Here is a 23,075-nt window from a genome sequence, read left to right as displayed (position 1 = left end):
ACTAAATTCAGGCCTGAAACTGGCTAACTGTCATGTTTGAGATTTTCACCCTACCACTCCTTATAAGCCTAGGAAAACACTCTGCTGCACTAGTAATATATAAATAATACTGGATACAATAACAAAATGGGTAAACTTCAACTTGCACTTGTTAATACCCCTTATAGACAGAGACCATTCTGTAAGCAAGTGTGAAATCCCCATGGGCATTTCACATGCTTAACATCTAAATGATGATCCGATGGGAATAAAACTAGAAAGCTTAAGGAGGAATGCAGAAAAAAATCCCAGAATTGCACGTTGTTTCTTTAGAAACAAAATGAATCAACGATGGCCAAAAGGAAGAGATTTTACAAGTAATGCAGCAGAAGTCCACTGGCTTTTCCATGTGAGGATGAGTGTCCGGTACTAAGGCACCAACCACAGAAAATACTCTGCAGTTCACCCTCACAGAGAGATCCTAGTCCTTTCCCTCCACACCTCTCCGAGCTCTCCTCACTGTTTGCTACACACAGACCAGTAATGCTGCATTTCTAACAGACTTCTGAAGCTCCAAGAGGATTACAATCCCAATTCAGTTCGGCCAATGATTATTAACATGAAACCAACGTGGCAAGGCCTGTGGCAGGCATGTAGGGCTGTGAGCATGAACAAGGTGTAGGAGCTTTCAGCCCAGGGGTTAAGAAGACAGAAACTCCAACAGGGTATAAAAGCAGAGCACAAGAAAGGTCGTAAGAGACAGTCCAAGAGAGTAGAAATAACGAAGTTCCAAGGAAGAAGTGGGAGGAAACCCTTAGTGGTAGAACACCTTGCCTGAAACAGGCATCAAACCAAGTATTTAATCTTCGAAACTGTTCTGCAGATGCAGAGTGAGTGTTTTTGTTTTTTTTTTTTTTTTTGTGCTTAGATGAGGAGACAAGACTATGAAGAGTCAGACTCAAGTATGTGTGACTCTGGTGCTATGTTCCTCTAACCACAGAATGCTAGTTCTCAGGAGAGATGACATTAGCTGGGGTGGAGAGAAGTACGGAAATAATTTGTGAAAGCAGAATCTATGGAAGGCAGCTCCGGGAGTGTGCCAGGACAGGGGTGACCGGCACTCCATTCCTGGTGGGGACACGACTATGCATTGCAGCAGGCAGGCCAGAAAGTCCACAGTGTATTAGGACCCAGGTTGGCTGAGGTGCAAAACACAAGGAGAGCTGGACCGAGAGCTAAGGTCAGAACAACACATTTACAGTGAGGAGTATGTTCTTAATTCAGATGAGAACAAGAAACAAATGGAGAGCATTATAACCACAGCTACATTTAGAACAATTAATCTGGGACAACATATGCCTAGAGCCAATACCAACTAGACAGCACTTTGGTGAGAATTAGACAAATGAGTCTTTCTGGGAAACCACAGCCCAAGGGTGGAAGCCACGGTAAATAGGTTGACACTCTGTCTGATTCATCAAGGTTGCCCTGCCCCATGCCCCTGTGCTATGAAGAACTTGGGAAAGCATGGGGTGAGGCCCAGATAGAGCCACGTTTCTTCATCTTGAAAACCTGTCAACTTGGGTTTCCAAGAACTGAGTTAAAAAGCTGACCAGGCAAGTAAAATGCTGAGGCTGAGAAGATCAATGAGGGCTGTCAGTACAAGAACCAAAGGGGACCTTGAAATCTCATCTTGGTACTGGTCATCCAGCTGGCCCAGAAAGTGCTTAAGTCAAGCTTTAAAAAGATTATTAAAAATGAGCAAATTTTTTAAAGTTTCCTATACAGAATACTTGAACTCTGAGGCTGTATCTGTAGGCCCACGTTGAAAACCACAGGGGTAAAATTGGTTTTCAAATGGGGTGTGAGACCATTTCCTTAACAGGTCATTTGTAAATTGGGGAGGTAGTGAGGAATTTTCGTAATCAAAGTGGATGATATGGAGGGAGGGAGCACGGTTATTTAGAGGACAGCAGCCAGGATGCCCAATGGGTGGGACAGTCATGACAATTACCTCACCAAGACATCCCATTACAGCCCCACGGGGCTGTATGTTTCATAAAGGACTGACCAGCTTTGTCTTCCACTTAAGCACTGAGGGAAAGCAGCAAAGACTGGTTAGATGAGAATAAATGAGGAGGATAGAAAAGACACAGGAGGACCAATCTGCAAGTGATGACAGAAGTAAAGGTGAAAAATCAAATGAGGTACTGGCTGGGAAATGGGGACATTTGACAGAGCTAACACCCCCATACTGGCTGTTGTCAGGGAAGGAGATGAGCAGGCTGTTCATAGCACAAGGCAGCAGAGGGCTGAGGAAAATGAGTTGAACTTGAGGTTTCTAAGCTTGGGGAAGAGAATGGTGCCATTAGAAATAGTGGAGGTGGAAATAAATTACCTTGGTAACAGACTCAAGAGTTATATTAACCAGGTGGCTAAATTTATGCAGAATAAGAGCATCAGTTTCTCCAAGAAGACTAAAAAGCAAACTCTTCTGTCCTACCGCTTTGGGGCCATTCTCTCCACAGACAAGTGGTAAAGCATTTAAAAAAAATCTAAAGTCTTTTCAGTTTTCTTGTACAATGTACACGATCCAAGACAATTACCCAATCTACTTATTTAAGTAGTTCCAGCTGGAATCAGGACCTGAAAAGAGCTTTTGTCAAGATCTATGCAGACATCTCCCCCTAGTGGCTAACAAGAATCCAGGACAGAAAATCACTCCTTTTAACTTTTGTCTTACGGAATCTCTGATGGGCTCCTTATTCTGGCCCTTTAATTTTCTCTCTAGAACTGCTATAGCATTTTATACTATCAAGCAGCATATTCAGAAACATGAAATGGAAGCTGCTAAACTGAGACTGTTATCCACTAACACGATCCACTGTGGTCTCAGGATTCCTTTGGCTTAACAATAAAAAAGAACAGGGTTTGAGATTCAACTGCCCAACTGTAGGTCCATAAATCCAAGTTTAGTTCTCTCATCAGTAAAATAAAAGAAGATTAGACTGGATGGTTATTAAAGTTCCTTCCAACTCTTCTACATTCAGTTGTCTCCAAAAGAAGCCCAGGGGAAGGTATGTTTTCAATAGTTCTTTTATTTTTAGCCTATCCAATAATCTTCGGTAATGACAAATCAATCAAAGCCACAATGTGATCATTTTTAGACTCTTTGTCCCCCTAAAAGAAAGGCTGTAAAAAAGGACGCATATTAGAAGGACTCTCAAAACAAAGTACACTAGCTTTTAAGAACATGAGTACAGAGATAGGGAATTCTTCAGCAAAGAACACATCTTTTATGCAAGATCTGCCAAACACACATTTCTGCATTAAAAGGAGATTTGGAAGATGTTCCCTTACCGTTCTACATATGATTCATCCAGATTATTGAAGCCTATTGTTGGGCTTCTGAGCTGATTCTGCACGGACATAAGATCATTGTTTTCCAAGGCCTGGTTTAGTAAAGCAACAGCAGACAGCATTTCCACTGCAATCAAGAGCTCCTCGTGGGCCAAGTAGTTCTGTTGAAAAATGTAAGCAATAAAAGTTTCCCAAATTACACACCTCATGTATGTGATGGGGTTTTAGAATGCATTTTTTTTTTAAAGTAGGTTCCACGTCCATCATGGAGCCCAACTTGAGGCTGGAACTCACAATCATGGGATCAAAACGTGAGCTGAGATCAACAGTTGAATGCTTAACTGACTGAACCACCCAGGCACCTCTAGAATGCATATTTCAAAGAACAATGAAAAATTAAAGATTTTGAGAACCCAGGAGGAAGAGAGCTCACTGGCTACCTGTTTGTCACTGGCTTTAAAGAACAGGTAAAGACTTCCGGGTTGTCCTTAGCTGATCATTTTGGGGACAGAGTTAATGGCAACCAATGGTTATGATTCCACAAACATGTGCATTCCCATAATTGATTCCCGCCAGTTATATTAGCCGCTTACAGGCTCAGACTTACCAAATAATTAAGTGAAGGATTAGACAATGCTGTCACTGTCTCAGGGTGTGAGGTTAAGATTTTAGGGAGTGATTTTCAGTTTAAATTAAGAGTAAGGAAAAGAGGGGAGAATTTCACCTGTAACCCCAGAAAGATAAACTACAATTGTTAAGGCAAGAGTATCAATTCTAGTTCCAAAAAAGTTAGTCTGAGTCACTCTTTAATAACTGGGTAGAAAATTTATAATATACTCTGAGTCCTGAATATTTGAAGAAATGTGAAGTGTATCTTTTGGTAAATGTAAGTAGGATTTATAATTCTGAATTTGGCTTATTTAAAAAAAATACAGCTCATGGTAGGTATTCTTGTGATGTGCAGAGCATAAAGTAAAACTTCTCAAGTCACTATCTTGCACGCTTGAAATTAATACAGCATTGTGTATCAACTATACTTAAATGAGGGACACCTAAGTGGCTTAGTTGGGTGAGCATCTGACTCTTGATTTTGGTTCAGGTCATTATCTCTTGGTTCATGAGATCAAGCCTTCACTGGGCTCTGCTCTGTCAGTGTGGAGCCTGCTTGGGATTCTCTTTCTCCTTCTCTCTCTCTGCCTCTCCCTTGCTTATGCTCTCTCTCTCTCAAAACAAATAAATAAACCTAAAAAAAAACTATACTCGGGGCGCCTGGGTGGTTCAGTTGGTTGGGCGGCCGACTTCGGCTCAGGTCATGATCTCGCGGTCTGTGAGTTTGAGCCCCGCGTCGGGCTCTGTGCTGACCTGCTCAGAGCCTGGAGCCTGTTTCGGATTCTGTGTTTCCCTCTCTCTCTGACCCTCCCCCGTTCATGCTCTGTCTCTCTCTGTCTCAAAAATAAATAAACGTTAAAAAAAAATTAAAAAAAAAACTATACTCAAATAAATTAAAAAAAAACAACCCATCTTACACTTTAGAACACCTTCCCCCTTAAATGTTCTCTTCCTTTTATTTTATTTTTTTATTTTATTTAAAAAATTTTTTTTTTGGGGCGCCTGGGTGGCGCAGTCGGTTAAGCGTCCGACTTCAGCCAGGTCACGATCTCGCGGTCCGTGAGTTCGAGCCCCGCGTCGGGCTCTGGGCTGACGGCTCAGAGCCCGGAGCCTGTTTCTGATTCTGTGTCTCCCTCTCTCTCTGCCCCTCCCCCGTTCATGCTCTGTCTCTCTCTGTCTCAAAAATAAATAAATGTTAAAAAAAAAAAATTTTTTTTTAACGTTTATTTATTTTTGAGACAGGGAGAGACAGAGCATGAACGGGGGAGGGTCAGAGAGAGGGAGACACAGAATCTGAAACAGGCTCCGGGCTCTGAGCCGTCAGCACAGAGCCCGATGCAGGGCTTGAACTCACATTCATGAGATCATGACCTGAGCCGAAGTCGGCCGCTTAACCGACTGAGCCACCCAGGCGCCCCTGTTCTCTTCCTTTTAACAATTTTATACTAACTGGGTCCAACTTCAAAAGGGTTACTTCTTCCATCATAGTGAAGGAACATAGAGGGAGCATCAAATGAATAGAAAAAAGCTGACAACTATATTTACATTTAGGATATTTTCTGGATTCAATGTATACAATGTAATATTTATATTAAATGCATTATAGCTTTCTGGATCTCCCCAGGTATCTCACAGCAATGGATTTTAGAGTAACAAAAGCAAACAGCAAGAAGGAGGTTATTATAGGGAGCATGTAAGCAAATTTTATCCAAATTTCTTACATGAACTACATGTTTAACATGTAAGGAAGGTATAAAATTATAAACAGAAGAGGAGAATGAAATCACTTGAGATCCACCTCCTCTACCCTTTCTAGTGAAGTGCCCACAAGTATCTAATGTGGTATTACAGCAGCAAGGATAAGAAAAAGAAGAAATGGGGCTGGACAACCACAGGCTGACCGATGACCAGTTAGGAATGAATCACTAGGCCTAAGCGTAAGTAGCCTTGGGCTTCAAAGCTGCTGGCATGGGAGAACTATTAATGAAAGAACCTAAGTGCAACTTAAGAAGATAAGCTCTTTTTCTTTCATTAAAAAGTAACATCTTTCTTTTCAGAAAATGAGAAGTCTTGATAATCAAGAGTAAGAAAAAAAATCCTCCCACCCAAGCTCTTTAAGGTATATCCTTTTATTTTTAATTCATGCAAACATTTATAGAAGTTTTTTTTTTAGAACTTGTTTTTATCCCTATTACCAAAAACCCTCTAGACAATGCTGTATGTTTTGATCTCATTTTCTGCTTGATTTAGTGTGTGCAATCTGTTGCGAAGCACATGGTTTGATCCTTGCTTCTCAGGATTATACACCATGCTGTGAATACTTTTTGATTCATATTCTTTAGGCTCTTTTCCTAGCACTGTAATTGACAGGATAATGGCTAATAGACTTGCATACACATTGCTGAGCTCATTCTCCAGAAAGGGTGCATCATTCCTGCTTCCACCGGCTGTGAAGACGCCTACTGTGCCAAATTTATGCCTACGCTACGTTAGATCTCTCAACGCTCTACCAATCTGATTTCCCAAAATAACTATTTTAATTCACATTTACTTCCGATTGAGGTTGGACATTTTTTGTGTGTCATTGTATATTCCTTGCTTTGTGAATTAGCTGTTCATGCTCTCGGCCTCTCCTCCTCGCTTTTTTTCTGGTGCAACAGTGCCATTTCGGATTTTTCAACGTTTATTTATTTTTGGGATAGAGAGAGACAGAGCATGAACGGGGGAGGGTCAGAGAGAGAGGGAGACACAGAATCGGAAACAGGCTCCAGGCTCCGAGCCATCAGCCCAGAGCCTGACGCGGGGCTCGAACTCACGGACCACGAGATTGTGACCTGGCTGAAGTCGGACGCTTAACCGACTGCGCCACCCAGGCGCCCCCCATTTCAGATTTTTAAGATCCAGGGTTTTTTACGTTTCCTTCGAACCTTCATTTTTTAAGTTACTTTTTACATTTGACTTTTTATACTGGAAATTTATTCTGATATGTAGAATGAGGTCATGTTTTCTTTCCCAAATGGTTAAACACTTGGAAGGATTTCATTCTTTTCCCCACCTTTTTGAAATACTAGTGTTCTCATATACTTAATTCTTGGCTCTGCTTCCAGTAATTTTTATTCTGTTCCGTTGTCTGGGTTAATCCTATACGAGTACACATGGTTTTAATACTGTAACCGTATATGTTACTGTTTAATATCATCAGCATATTAAGCAGCATGAAATTTACAAAAAAATTAAAGCCATGCTGCTAATGTTCTTGGTTGCAGATTTCTAGAACTGCAGATTCACAGCCAATTATTCTATTTCAAAAGCATGACATAGTTAAAAAAAATTTCAGTATAGTGGAAAAGTTATCCAACGTGTTTCAAAAACCAGAGAACAAGAATGACTTCTTTTCAAGGTGTGTTTGTGTTGAGCCCTGCTTGAATTTCCTAACTATGTAGATTCTTTACAGAGATAAAAAGCAGGATTTAAAGAGGAACTCAGCCATGGAATTGATCCAGGGAGGGAGTGGGAATGGGGGTTGATACAAGTTAAAGACTCTATGCCCATTCACCTTTCCTAAACTGCCTTCCTCACGGCTCTAACTTAGAATTAACATCTTTGTAACTGGAGTGCCCTCGGACTTACCATGGCGTTCTGTTTCTGGAGGTTGAAAAGTTCGTTCTGATACATCCCAGCAGCAAAAGGATAAACTTCAGGCAGCTGGGCCTCCGGTCTCTTCAGGGCAAGCAGCGTGTTCTCGGGGTCGCCTTCCCGAATGACAGCATTGATGTGGCTCACTGCAGCCAGCCCTGAGCAGGGGTTGGGGGGTGGGTGTCACATTCCATCAGAATGCCCGCTTTTTCCACAGCTTTCTCTGCTGACCTAGCCAGCCCATCTTTCCAAGGGTTACAACCTAAGCAGTCCCTTTCCATGAACTCTGAAAAGCTGCAGATGGAGGCCAGGCAGAGCCGTGGAAATGGTAGCTCAGTACCTAGAAGTCAGTCCAGTCCATGGAGATGGTCCCTAAAAGGACTTCAGCAAAGAAAGAGCTGGGGCTCTGAGGTCACTCCTGTCTAGCATGACTTCCCTACGAAATCTTACCCTTCAGGATCAGCTCTGGTCTCACTTCCATTAGGGCTTCAGGTTGTTTCAGTTCCTCAAGAGGTCACCACTTGGGGATCCCCACAGTATTTAGAGATGGGCCGTACGGATCCCACAGGCCTTGTTCTTGAACGCTCCTTGGGTATTAGTACTGCCTTTGCAAGGAGACCGAAGCTACGTGAACATCAGAAGCCAGCCTCGCCCTGCTGCTGTACCCCCACTCTGATGCAGCACCACGGGCAACCCGGCCAGCACCTGCAGAGAGTGCTGCCTGAGAGTGTTGGTATTCATTCTCAGAACACTCTCCCCCCACTCGTGGGTTTTGCCAAGTGTGACTTTAAGAAAAAAAATTTCAGGTGTGTGTGTGTGTGTGTGTGTGTGTGTGTGTGTGTGTGTGTGTATGTGTGTGTTTAATATTACAACCTGGGGCATGTGGGTGGCTGAGTTGGTTAAGTATCTCTCGGTTTCGGATCAGGTCATGATCTCTCGGTTTTTTGAGTTTGAGTTCCACGTTGGGCTTTGGGCTGACGGTGTGGAGCCTGCTTGGGACTCTCTCTGTCTCTCTGCCCTTCCCCCACTGGTGCTTTTTCTCTGTCTTTCCGCCCCCCCCCCCCCCCACCTACACTGTCTCTCTCTCTCAAATGAACTTAAAAAAATTTTAAAAATATTACAACCAAAATTGGTACAATTAAATAACTGTGCCAGTATCCCCTAACATTAAAAAACAAAACAAAACCAAAAACACTGATCACAGAAATGCCTTGGTTTACATTATCCGACCCTACCACAAGCTCTGTGAGATCTCTACCCGTTGTAATGTTCAGCTTCTAAAGACCTGAATTTAGTGACCAGAATGAGGGTGCCTGAAATAGTAGATTCATCACAGTTTTCAGAAAAAAGAAACAGAATTGCTGACCAACTGGAAGAATGAGTGACTGACCCTGCCACCAGGCAGCAACAAACTGGACAGAACCAGCAGCATTTTGTCCTGTAAATTAAGTTTCAGGGTAGGAGAGAGCGCACAGACCCACAGAATTCTAGAGCTTTTCATGGGTAGTCTGTCTCCCTAATGCGTGACTAGATTAAAGCTAAGATTACTCTAACCCTTTGAACAGATGACAATTTGCCTTCTGCAACTCATTCACAAGGAGTTACCCTCCATAACCTTTCTCCTGACACACCTCGTTCAACAGCAGGAAATACTTACAGCCAACGTGATTTTCTTTGTTACACCCCTCCAAAACTTACACTTATTCTAAAGGACTTTAAGAACCCCAACATGTTTCTCCATTCTAAGAATGGCTATGTCCAACAAAAAAAAATCCCAGAAAGAAAGGTCAGTGGACATCTGTGGCATCTGTTGTCGTGTAAAAGTCACCAAAAGCCTCCCAGCTGTGTCTCTCATTATTTTGGAGAGGATTCTACTTCCCCTTTGAAAACTCTATTATGTGAATGTGCACCACTGGATGGTAAAATAGCAGAAAATCATATCCTTATGACACTCTTTAGGAACCATTTCTCCTAAAAGTAAACAAATAAAGTGAGCTTACCCACTCATTTATACTCTGCATTTAACAGTGTTTCCCACCTTGATCTTAACAGAATATGTGTTGTAACTAATGGAACGCATATGCCAAACCAAAAAGTTAAATGATGGCAGTTCAAACAAAGCTGATGCCTCTGACAATAGATCTGATGACATTACCATCGAAGCTGTCACTTACGTCACTTCTCTGGCTGTAATGAACACAGACACCTTAACACTTTAGGATAATAACCTACATGGTTGAGAAAAGGCTTATCAAGTAGCTATACTTATTTTATTTATTTATTTATTTATTTATTTATTTAAAAAAATTTTTTTTTCAACGTTTTTTTATTTATTTTTGGGACACAGAGAGACAGAGCATGAACGGGGGAGGGGCAGAGAGAGAGGGAGACACAGAATCAGAAACAGGCTCCAGGCTCTGAGCCATCAGCCCAGAGCCTGACGCGGGGCTCGAACTCACGGACCGCGAGATCGTGACCTGGCTGAAATCAGACGCTTAACCGACTGCGCCACCCAGGCGCCCCAAGCAGCTATACTTATTTTAAAGCATACGGTTGTCTTATTGTCATGTCCTTGACTAAAATATGTTCTAGTGGGTTTGTCAAGACTGTTGTTAGTTCTATTCGATTAATAATTTTCAGATGGGGAGAGAGAAAACAACTTCAGAATCATCATGTTCTACACATTGGAAGCCGGCGAACATTGCAATGCCCTTCATAATTCGAGCTGGTTATGCATCAGTGCAAATCATCTCATGCTTTTTATTTGAAAATGGGAAAGAAAGCATAGCCACTGTGGCATGAAATTTGTGGTCAGGAAAGTATGCCATTAAGTACGAAAACATTTATATAAGGTATTCTATTAAAAAAAAAAGAAACCAAAAAAAAAAAAAGAGAAGAAAAAGAAAAAGAAACCTGTTTTCAAAATAAAGGATGGCAAAAGGCTATGGAATCATTTCCTCCCGAAGTTTATGGACCTCAGCTGCCTTACTGGCAATGTAATTTCTTCCTGTAATTCATTTCTGTCAAGCATAATGAAATTCTCAGTTTTCAAATAGAGCAGAAAGAGAAACTTAAAACTGTTTCGTGTACCATCACCAATATGTTCAAAATTAAATAAGAATGAAAGAAGAACATACATTCCCTGGTGTTAAGGTGATCCCTTAAAAATAAAGTTACCCTGGAGGGGTCAGCAATTTTGTGTGTGAGGGAAATTCTCAAACCCACTCAGTTGTTAACTGAGATATTTACATCAATTTTCTCTGGGCCTCCTTGATTACTGTTTGAACCCTTTGAATATGTCTCTACCAGCCACTTGGGGCAAACTTCTAGGGAAAACCTATGGTGTCTTTGCAACTGTTAAGTACAATAAAGAGCATTCAAAGGTCATCTAGGAGGTTAAATCAGGGACAAGGCTTAGGACTGTTGTAATTAGTGGATACCCCCAAGTTTAAATTGGGCAGATCGTTCATAAACTTTATCAAATGGGCTCAATGGTCTTCCATGTATTAGTTTTTTGTGTATATATGGGCTTTTTCAAAAGCCACAGGGAAATAAATGTCACATAGAATTCCTTACTGCCTCAAGTAAAACCAATTTTTAAAAAATTTCTATTTATTTTTGAGAGAGAGAGAGAGAGAGAGAGAGGGGGAGGGAGGGAGGAAGCAGGGGAGGGGCAGAGAGAGAGGGAAACAGAATCTGAAGCAGGCTCTAGGCTCTGAGCTGTCAGCACAGAGCATGATGCAGGGCTTGAACCCACACACTATGAGATCTTAACTGGAGCTGAAGTCAGACACTTAACCAACTGAGCCACCCAGGTGCCCCATAAAACCAATTTTTATTAGAGATGGGAAAAAGGCTAGTAAAGAGATTAATGTCTCTGAACTTACATGTGATAATTTTAATTACCCTAGTTTTCTGTTCTTTACTGTCATACAAATGAACTGGATATGAAGAGAAATTACACTGTGAGACTCCCCAACAGTTCGGGGACATGAGATTCAAACCCACCACAGTGCAATTTCACTGGACCATTCAGTCTCATTCACTTGCCATAAAGGTGCACACACTGTAAGAAAATAATTCTTACCAAGTGCAAACCAATGACTGGACAGTAAAAAAAAAAGAGGACAGGTGTCAACAATATTTTTTACAATTCCAGTCAAACACTGTCACATAATCATGGGCAAGAAATGAAAATCCTTAAGTCATAATCTTTTACTAAACAGCCTTCAATATGAGCCCAACTAAGGGATAGGTTCGAAATGACATGGTAGAACTAAACTAGCTTCAAGGTATTCCAAGCTACTCTGCATGCACTGGGGGGCAAGATCACCCCCAAAATTCCATGGGATGCTGCCAGATGGTGCACCATAATTAAGAGCAACACTGACATTTAGTGGATTTTTCACCACATAAGGCAATTTTACAAGGACACAAATGGAGTTTTGGTACAATTCTGACAAGGAAAGTTTGTATCTTACGGTAGTATCCATTTCCTCCATTACTTACTGTTGACTTTATTGATGTTGCCTTGGATTTCTGCTTGTGTCAGCAGCTCTTCATAGGCGTCTCTTTCTTCTTCGGAAATACAGTTATTCTACAAGACAAAGTCTTTCCTGATTCCTGAGGTTAAATACAAGGTTTCCAATCTCGATATTCAAAAGCCAAATGCCAAGAGTGAGAAAAATGGTTTACTTAGATTCGTCTGAATTCAGAATAAGCACCAAAGAGTGCTTGCTCTGTGCAAGACACTGGGGTTACATATACCTGGCAGGGATGACAAAGACGAACAAGAGCCCTAGTGACTCTCTGAAAGTGTCTAACTGTCTCTTGTGGAAAACATTAGGTTGGACCACTTGATATTGCCACTTTGTGTAGACTGAAGCCAGTGGAATATTGGCAATTTCATTGCATTCATCTAATAAAATCGACACCATAAATAACGAATATACGTAGAACAGACTCTGTAGAATTACACACTCAGTTGGAAAGAACACTTGAACAAGGTGACAACCGAGGAGAACCTGGAGGAACAGGGCAGAGAGGGGAACAGGGTGTAGACTACAGGATTTGGTGAAAAAGGCAAGACAGTTTGGCAAGTTGGGCTACAGCACACAGCCAGAAAGATGGGGAGGTTGGTTGGGTATCCTGGAAGTTTTTTTTAATGTTTATTTACTCATTTTGAGAGAGAGAGATAGTGTGCAAGGGAGAAGAGCAGAGAGAGAGAGAGAGAGAGAGAGAGAGAGAGAAAGAGAGAGAGAGAGAGGGAGGGAGGGAGGGAGGGAGGATCTGAAGCGGGCTCTGTGCTAAGAGCAGCGAGCTCCGTGCAGGGCTTGAATCCCTGAAATGTGAGATCATCAGATGCTTAACTGACTGGGTTACGCAGGTGCCCCCTCCGGAGGCTTTTTAAAGCAAAGTGAAGGGCCTGTACTTAACTCAGTAGGCAGCAGGGAATGTAGGGAGGTTTGCAGGGGCTGATATCAGATCTATAGTTGAAGATTACTTTTGCCACCTGTAGCTCCGAGAGCGGTTGGTTCAGAGAATGGTAGGAAGCAGGGCCACCCTTGAGGAAGGTGCTGGAAGAACCCTGAGGCATGGTAAGGGGGGAGGGCAAGGCTGAGACAAGAATGGTAAGACTAGAAAGTGGGAGACAGATGTAAGCCTGGCAAGAAGAGGCAACAGAATGCAGTGATGGATATGGGGGGCACAGAAGGAGTTCTAAAACATGGGGGAAGTCTTTCCAAAGTGAAGTCAGTAAGGGGCCCATGTGTGAGAAGGGCAGGGTAGAGATAAGCACTCTTCACTCTTCCTATGTAGTGAGGGGCAAGGCCCATGGGACAGAGATGAAGTCACCTGGAGGAGCATTAGAGGGCCTGGTAGCAAGCTCCTATCACTTCAGTGAGTGGATGAGCTTAGGAAGAACAGAGACAGATGGGATTCAATGTTGACCTTAAAGAATTCCCATAAAGAGGCAGGAGGAAGAAGAGACACTAAGAGATACAGAGGAGAACCATGGCAACAAAGCAGCAAGGAGCCACGTGAGTCAACAACCTCATGGCAGCTGGTCGGGGGTGGGGGGGGGGAGGGAGCAAGCGTGCCAGATAGCGCCAGAAGCCACCAGGTGAGAAAAGTTTGGGAACGGAGCTGAAGCTGATGTGGCAAGAGCTTGAGGAGGAGAGAGGTGGCCAGGAAATGGAAGCTCTACGTGTATACAAAGTCCACAGTCATGTAAGACACGTTGGGTCAAGTCAGGATCAGGCTGCCTTGTAGAGGACGCAAGGCAAAATATGAGGGTGAACTAATGGGAGAAAATGAGGACAGTGAATTCAAAAACAGCATCTCTCAACTTCACCGCAATGAATCATTACTCTCTACTAATGAATCTAAAGGTATCCTGGCTAATACAAGGTCTGCAGGTGGTGATGCCTCACGAGGGAAGATGTTTAGCTACTGTATCTACACTTCCCAGGAAAGTAGTAAACATTTACAACATGACCTTTAATCCTTGCAACTTGGAAGAATCATCATAAAAGGAAACCTCATTTTTTTTACATAGTGCATAGTCTTCTCTTACCCTTACATTTCACCCAAACCAACGGCCTATGGCTACAGAGACCACAGCCAGTTGATTTAAAAATATCACTTTTAACAAAAAGGCTTTTTTATGCTCATAGCCATAGTACTAGGAATCTAATTAAATACCTTCAGTCTTGCACTTTCCTCTTTTCTCTTTTTGGCTTCCCAGAGTTCCTTCTGATACTCCTGTGCAAGGTTGTCATCTATTAAAGTTAAAACTGCATTTGGGTTTCTTAGCGTTATGATGGTTTGCTCTGCTATTCCTTTTTCAATAGCTTCATTAATGGCTATAACTGCAGCGTGCACTGACAAGAGAAAAAAAGATTTTTATCAGGAAAGACAACATGGACAGCTGTAATGACACCACATAATGTAAGCAGTTTGCTTTCTTTTAATTTACTTTTCTTTTACTTTCTTCTCCGGCTTCCAGTAACAAGGGCAAAAGAAGAGACCCTAGACACTTCCCAGAGAGCCCCCTCTGACGACCTCTCCACCTGCCCATCTATCTTGGGTCCTGTCTCCTAAGCATCTACCGTGTAATCTGTATTAATTTACTCAACCTGCATTGAAAGCTTCAAATGAACCAAACACTATGTCAACCACTAGGGGTTTGAAGGGTCACATGGACACGTTTAAAGTACCAGGTTGTTTCCAAATGGTATCTGTAATTTAACTTGCAACGCTAAAAGACAACTGTAGCAATGTACTCAACCGAAGAAAGCAAAGGGCCAGGACAGGACATAGAAAACCAAGAAATATTTTGGAGCATAAAGATATTTCTAAAACGTTTTAATTCAAACTGCATAAGTAGATGTTTAAAGACTAAATCAATCCCATGGTTATATTTTCATGTGCTCAACTTAACCATCTACAATACATACAATAAAAACTTCAAAAGGGGGCTGAAGGTATTTTCTAAACATTCTATTTCTTGTAACCAAAATCAACGAATAAAGTATAGGTGAATCCCAGGTCAACAGCAAGTTCTGATTTCAGGAGACTCACAAGCAGCTTCATCCACTGACAGCTCATTAGCCAGAATACCACCTATTTTGCTGAAAGATGGCATTTGTATTCCATATTTGTCCAGCTCCTTTCTCATATTACTAATTTCCTCCTCTGGAAAAAACCAACAACAAACAATATCAAGATGGAGGTAGGAATGAGTCTATTCATGTCAAGAAATGTCTTCACCCCCCAGGCCTCTCTCCCCAAAATGCAAGGCTTATTTTTCTAAATAAAGAAAATCAAAAACACCATGCCATTATTTAAAAACAAAAAGAAAGGAAAGAAAAAATGTCTTTATCAAGAAGGCGGGACATTTCCGAACAAGAACCTTAGGAAGGAGTCAACCTCGGTTTCACATTGCACAAATGTGGGGCAAAGGAAAACTGGTCAAAGACAAACAAGATAATAACGCTTTCTCCTCTGATCACGATAGAAGAAAATGGGATTCGATGATGTCAAAAGGAAAAAAAAAGTATAGATTCATTTTCTTAGTAAACCACCATGTAAAAATCGTAAAGATAAAGAAGAGTACCTGTGAAGTCGACTTTGCCCAGCAAATCCTGGATTTGGGGGGCTATCCCTAGTTTGAACAGGTATAAACTGGAAGACAGAACATAAAATTATGAGAAACTTCATCATATAAATCTTAGAATTATAAATTACTTCAATCTTTAAAAAAATTTTTTTAATGTTTATTTTTGAGAGAGAAAGAGAAACAGCATGAGCAGGGAGGGGCAGAGAGAGAGAGAAGGAGAATCTGAAAGAGAGAATCTGAAAAGCAGGCTCCAGGGTCCCAGCTGTCAGCACAGAGACCGATGCGAGGCTCGAACTCATGAACCAGGAGATCATGACCTGAGCTGAAGTTGGATGCTTAACCAACTGAACCACCCAGGCACCCCCAAAGTTACTTCAATCTTAAGGGTTTCTTTAGTTGAGAAAGACCTAAGAGATGATCTCATCTAATTCATTCATTTTATAGATGGAGCAACTGAGGTAACATAGTCCTTGGTCGACGGGGACTATAACCGTAGTCTAAGTCCTGAAGTCCCATGGCATTTCTGTAGGATCAACTAACTCTCTAGCATCCATTTGTAGGGAGAATAAGAAACATGACTGATATAAAATCGTAGGTAATAAACCCAAACATTTCCTTGGATATTCCTTGTAGGATTCTTATTTTTTTGAAAGTACAGCTCAAATTTTAATTTCCTTTTCAATATTCCTTTAAGTAACATTTGAGGAAATATTTGTTTTACGTTTTCTGAAACAAATACAGTAGCAAGACTATTAGCAGCTGGGGAGATGTTAATGACAAACCACGATATGGGCATACTACTAAGTGGAACATGGAGAATAAACTTTCTGTGTGCATATGTATGTGTGTATTTCAAACCCCTTAAGTAAGGATGGCACCCACTAACCTACCCATAATTTGACAAAAGTTGCTGAGGGCTAGCATCTAAATTTTGCCAAACATGAAAATATATGGTTATGTGGCTTTTTCCACTTAATCACTGAGTCACAGTTTCTGTTCCATATTGATTCTAACCTCCTCAGCCCCAAAGATTAATCCTATCAGTCAACTAAAAAAAAAAATCTGTATTCACTTTATTATCAGTTATGATAGGTTTGTAATTTATGAGATTTTTAACTAGAAGTTAGAACTTACACAATAACATAAGAGAAAATGAATTGAAAATGATTTCATTGGCTTGCAATATTTCAAGATTATCACATCAGATGCTGATGTGAGATATACCTGAGATTATAAAATACATAAAACTTCACTAAAGAAGTTCAAGATTAAGCCTTTTTAAATGGTATTAAGACAAACTCTTAAAATGAATGAATACTCAATTTAAGGAGTATGCATTTCAATCTTCTTTGGTCCTTTCTTTTTTTTCTTTCTTTTCAATGTTTATTTTTGTGAAAGAGCACACGTACGCATGCACAAGTGAGGGAGTGGCAGAGATAGGCGGGCAGAGGATCCAAAGCGGGCTCCGCACTGACAGCAGCAAGTCCGATGTGGGGCTCGAACTCACGAACCATGAGATCATGACCTAAGCCAAAGTTGGATGCTCAACTGATTGAGCCACCCAGGTATCCTCTTTGGTCATTTCTGTACAAAACGATCTTTTGAAAAAATAACACACAGTCCACATTAAAAATTAGTGATTCATGTTAAAAAAAAATTATACAGAAAAGCATCATCCAAAGTTAAACACTAAATATTTTGACATAAACACTTTTAATGCTATTTCTGGAAATATCTACCCATAAACTCAATATCTACCCATAAACTCACATAGTATTCATTATATGAATATACTGTATTTTACCTGTCCAACTGCTGACCATTTAGATGCTAATTATTCACCATTACAAATAATGTTGCAGGAGGGGTGCCTGCGTGGCTCAGTCGGTTAAGCGTCTGACTTTGGCTCAGGTCATGATCTTGCGGTTTGTGGGTTTGAGGCCTGCATCGGGCTCTTTGCTGACAGCTCAGACCCTGGAGCCTGCTTCAGATTCTGTATCTCCCTCTCTCTCTGCTCCTCCCCGGCTCACACTCTCTCTCTCAAAAATAAAATAAAAACATTAAAAAACTTGGGGTGGCTGGGTGGCTCAGTCGTTTAAGCGTCTGACTTCAGCTCAGGTCATGATCTTGCGGTCTGTGAGTTCGAGCCCTGTGTTGGGCTCTGTGCTGACAGCTCAGAGCCTGGAGCCTGCTTTGGATTCTGTGTCTCCCTCTCTCTCTGCCCCTCCCCTGCTCATGCTCTGTCTCTGTTTCTCAGTAATAAAATAAACGTTAAAGAAATTTAAACAAACAAACAAAAACATTAAAAAACTTGGGGCGCCTGGGTGGCTCAGTCGTTTAAGTGTCTGACTTGGGCTCAGGTCATGATCTGACAGTTCGTGGGTTTGAGCTCCACTTCAGGCTCTGTGCTGAATGCTTGCTCAGAGCCTGGAGCCTGCCTCGGATTCTGTGTCTCCTCTCTGCCCCTCCTCCGCTCATACTCTGCCTCATTCTGTCTCTCAAAAATAAATAAGTGTAAATTAAAAAAATTTAAAAAACATTTAAAAACTTAAAACCCCAAATAATGCTACAGGAAACCTACCTATATACAGATACATATTTGTGTATGTATCTTATTTGTTAGAATAAATCCATAAAAACAAAACTGCCACCTTGAAAGACACACAATCAAAGCTTTCAAAACTTTCAATACATATTGTCGAATTGTGTTCTAAAAAAGAGATGATACTCATTCTTTGTGAGTAAAGGTTAACAAAACACCATTCCCTCTGTGAAAGAATCTGACTTCTTTCATGGTGTTTTTTTTTTTTAATTTAAATCCAAGTTAGTTAACATACGGTGTAATAATGATTTCAGGAATAGAATTTAGGGATTCATCACTTACACAAGCACTCATCCCAACAAGTGCCCTCCTTAATGCCCATTACCCACTTAGCCCATCCCTGCACCCCAAACCCCTCTAGCAACCCTCAGTTTGTTGTCTACATTTAAGAGTCTCTTACGGTTTTTCTCCCTGTTTTTATTTTTCCTTTCCTTCCTCTATTTGCATGTGTTTTGTGTCTTAAAACCCATATGAGTGAAATCATATGATATTTGTCTTTCTCTGACAGACTTATTTCACTTATTATAATACCCTCCAGTTCCATCCATGTTGCAAATGGCAAGATTTTCTTTTTGATCATGGAGTAATATTCCATTATTTATATACATGTCATTATACACACACACACACACACACACACACACACACACACACACACACCCACACCCATATCTTCTTTATCCATTCATCAGTTGATGGACACTTGGGCTCTTTTCATAATTTGGCTATTGTTGATAGTGCTGCTATAAACCATGGGGAGCATGTGCCCCTTTCAATCGGCATTTTTGTATCTTTGGATAAATACCTAGTAGTGCAATTTCTGGGTCACAGGGTAGTTCTATTCTTTTTTTTTTTTTTTAATTTTTTTTTCCAACGTTTATTTATTTTTGGGACAGAGAGAGACAGAGCATGAACGGGGGAGGGGCAGAGAGAGAGGGAGACACAGAATCGGAAACAGGCTCCAGGCTCTGAGCCATCAGCCCAGAGCCTGATGCGGGGCTCGAACTCCCGGACCGCGAGATCGTGACCTGGTTGAAGTCGGACGCTTAACCGACTGCGCCACCCAGGCGCCCCAGGGTAGTTCTATTCTTAATTTTTTTTGAGGAACCTGTTTGTTTTCCAGAGTGGCTGCACCAGTTTGCATTCCTACCAGCAATGCAAAAGGGTCCCCCTTTCTCTGCATCCTTGGCACCATCTATTGTTTCCTGACAGGAATCTAACTTTTAACTTTCTAGCTCTGTTCCCCTAGGAACCTGATAAGCATATTAGTAAGCATAATTGCTGAGGACAAAACACCTCATTCACAAACTGCATCTTGACTTGAAGGAATTATATTAAATTTATTTTTATTGTTTTATTTTAGAGAAAGAGCATGAGTGGGGGGAGGGACAGAGGGAGAGATAGAATCCAAAGCAAGCTCCATGCTCATGAGCCCCCAAAGTGGGGCTCAATGCCATGACCCTGGGACCATTGGACCTGAGCAGGAATCAAGAGTAGGATGCTCAACACACTGAGCCATCAGGTGCCCCTTACTTGAAGGAATATGTTTAGGTGTTCCTGAGTTTGGGGACTGCTAACTTCCATACTCCTTGTAGGGAACTGGGAAGCCCACTGGAAGGTGTTAGACACTGGCTCCTGGGGCTAAGGTCCTATGCCAAGAAGGCTCCTGCACCCACCAAGGGAAGTCTCACTCCTCAGCACCTAAGCTGTTACCTAGCCTACAAAAGACAACAGCTTGCAGATGGCTCTGTGGTTAACTGTGTGGAGTGTCACGACGTCTCCCACTGAAGAGCAAACACTTGTTGTGCCAGCAGACTGGTTTTCGGGCTTCTCTATCCTTCTGAGCAACTGGGGCCAGATGTGGCTTATAGCAGTTAAGAGAATGGACACTTAGCTGAACCTAAGAACCCAATGATGACTGGGACCTTACTCCACCACCTATCCAAGAGAATGCCATTTTCTTGCTTTGCTTATCACCACAGAATACTATCCATGAAAACCTAGCAAATCTGAGAGCCAAAAAATGTTAAGTCTGCATTCTCTTTTGTTAGTTGTTGAGGGTAAACATTTTTCCAAACACATATGGTTCCATGGCCCTTTTTTCCCAGGAATGCCCATTAATGAAATTTTGAATTTTAAGTGTTTTTTTTTTTGGGAGAGTTTACCTTTCTTTGATACCCACTTTCCCTCAAAACCAGTATCAAAGAAAAAAGAACAAATGACATTTTAAACATGGTAACTAATTTTACTACTGACTTCCAATATGATATTTGTATCCACAGGTGGAAAACATATTAGACTCTGAACATTCTTCAAATTAAAATAGGAGTTATGTATTCATAATTCAAAGCTAGAAAGACAGGATACATCCCTTAATTTAAATTCAAGGTCTTTAGAGATTATCAGGGATAAAAAACTATTTACACAGCCTCTACAGACTTCATTACCAAAGGCTCACGCCAAACAAGTCATTAGAATTAAAATTAGTCGGCTGACATTTTCAAAACCGTAATATTTTATGAACCACTTCTCAACTCATTATTACATGGGACAACTATTCCTGTTAGAACGAAGACCATATCATGCAGAACAAATGAAATGTCACCGTCTTCAACTGTTCCTCTGTAAAAGGTACTACAAAATGAAACAGAATTGGGACACCAATTTGACAATACATTATATTTTTTAAAAAATTTTCAAAAAAAAACACAAAAAAATAAACAGAACTAAACAGATAGGAATGGAAAAGCTTCAAAAAATTTAAGGAAAATAAAATCAAGCCACACATTAAGAAACGATAAAAAAAACAAACATTGTATCTCTTCAGTTAGTACCTAATTTGCATTTTCCTCTTCTCTTTTTACAACTCAATTTAAAAATATACATGACCTAATTTACAAAAAACTATAAAAATAATTTAGTACGAGAAAATGAAAATGTGACGGTAAACTTTAAGTAGGAGACACACATAAAATGTCTTCTAAGAACCCATTTTATATCTGTAATTAAGTGTTTAAGGTTTTTTTTTTTTAAGATTTTATTTTTTTTTTTTTTAAATTTTTTTTTTCAATGTTTATTTATTTTGGGACAGAGAGAGACAGAGCATGAACGGGGGAGGGGCAGAGAGAGAGGGAGACACAGAATCGGAAGCAGGCTCCAGGCTCTGAGCCATCAGCCCAGAGCCCCATGCGGGGCTCGAACTCACGGACCGCGAGATCGTGACCTGGCTGAAGTCGGACGCTCAACCGACTGCGCCACCCAGGCGCCCCTAAGATTTTATTTTTAAGTAATCTCCACACCCAACGTGGTGCTAGAACTCACAACTCCAAGACCAAGAGTTGCACGATTCACTGAATGAGCCAGCCAGGTGTTCCTGTTAAGTGTTGTTTTTTAAGGCATAATACTTGTATAAATACTCTGCTAAAGTTTGAATATACCTCAAAGTTAACATTCTTTTTTTTTTTTAATTTTCTTAAGTTTATTTATTTATTTTGAGAGAGAGAGAGAGATAGCACAAGTGGGGGAGGGGCAGAGGGAGGGAGACAGAAAATCCCAAGCAGACTCCGTGCTGTCAGCTTGGAGCCTGATGTGGAGCTCGAACTCACGAAACCGTGAGATCATGACCTGAGCCAAAACCAAGAGTTGGACACTTAACCAACGGAGCCACCCAGGAGCCCCAAAGTTAACATTCTTAATCAAAAACTAAGATAATGAATATCTATTATCCTTGATATATTTGCACTTCCATTTCCCCACGTATGCAATGTTGGGATCATCTAGAATTTTATTTTATTATTATTTTAAAAATATAATTTATTGTCAAGGTAGCTAACATGGAGCGTATACAGTGTGCTCTCAGTTTCAGGGGTAGATTCCCATGATTCGTCGCTTACGTACAACACCCAGTGCTCATCCCAACAAGTGGATCATCTAAAATTTTAGATCCATCCTTTCATTTTCAAGTTACATAGCAAAAATTTAGGCAACTATATATTTTATTAGTTTTTCTAATTTCATCTGTATCCAATTTTCCTCTTTCTTAATTTTACCTTTGTTTTTGTTCTACTTAAGCATAAGTGTTCAGTAAGTATATGTTAAGTAGGTAAGGTGAATAAATTATAAATAGCACATGGTTTATTATTTTCATTTTCTCCTTGGGTGTCGCTTCTTCTTGTTCAATCTAATGCCACTTTCAGAGTGTTGGTTTCCCTCAAAGGTCTGGCATTTCCTGATTTGGGGCTCATCTAGGGGCTTGAGACTCACTTTCTGCCATTGTTGACCACAGGATCCCCTGACAGGAGCCAGTCTTAGGGAGACTGCGTGGGAACACAGGGCTGACACCACAAGGGTGCCCCATGTCCTGCCTTCTTACATCGGGGCTCCCTGTGCTTTCATGGGGTCATTAGCTATCTTAGGGGCTTTCTTGGGGTCATTAGCTATCTTGGGGACTGGCATGCTACACTGCCATCAGCATCTGCACTTACTGCTGCCAGGAAGGATCAAGAGACTCAGTGGGTCCACATTCAACAACACTGATTTTGGAGCTCTCTTTTTCCTGCTTCCTTGGAGCAAGCCCCAGGACAGCTCCTGGCTCTGCTGCATCCTGTGATTTTTGAGCTGGGTTCTTCTGTCTTGTTTCTCAGTCAATCCAGTCCTGTCTTTCTGGTCAGTGGATGGCATTCTTTCTTATTGCAAGTAATTTTTTTTTAAATTTTTTTTAACGTTTATTTATTTTTGAGACAGAGAGAGACAGAGCATGAACAGGGGAGG

General features: G+C 41.1%; 1 protein-coding gene across 2 annotated transcripts in view; it reads right to left on the bottom strand.

The window, feature by feature from the left end:
* The window catches only part of IQGAP2 (IQ motif containing GTPase activating protein 2), a 298,358-nt gene that overhangs the window by 106,365 nt on the left and 168,918 nt on the right, over window positions 1–23,075 (bottom strand). For both annotated transcript variants that reach the window (XM_047859837.1, XM_047859848.1), the window contains exons 6-11: window positions 15,701–15,768; window positions 15,166–15,279; window positions 14,287–14,465; window positions 12,094–12,181; window positions 7,579–7,742; window positions 3,340–3,500 (exon numbers count right to left, since the gene is read on the bottom strand). In XM_047859837.1, coding sequence (XP_047715793.1) covers window positions 3,340–3,500; window positions 7,579–7,742; window positions 12,094–12,181; window positions 14,287–14,465; window positions 15,166–15,279; window positions 15,701–15,768 — 774 coding nt within the window. The remainder of the gene's footprint in view (window positions 1–3,339; window positions 3,501–7,578; window positions 7,743–12,093; window positions 12,182–14,286; window positions 14,466–15,165; window positions 15,280–15,700; window positions 15,769–23,075) is intronic.

This window comes from Prionailurus viverrinus, chromosome A1 (genome assembly GCF_022837055.1).
Source record: "Prionailurus viverrinus isolate Anna chromosome A1, UM_Priviv_1.0, whole genome shotgun sequence".
In the NCBI taxonomy this organism is placed as follows: domain Eukaryota; kingdom Metazoa; phylum Chordata; class Mammalia; order Carnivora; family Felidae; genus Prionailurus; species Prionailurus viverrinus.
The sequence above is the reverse complement of the archived record's forward strand: the minus strand, read 5'-3'. Positions and strand labels throughout refer to the sequence as shown.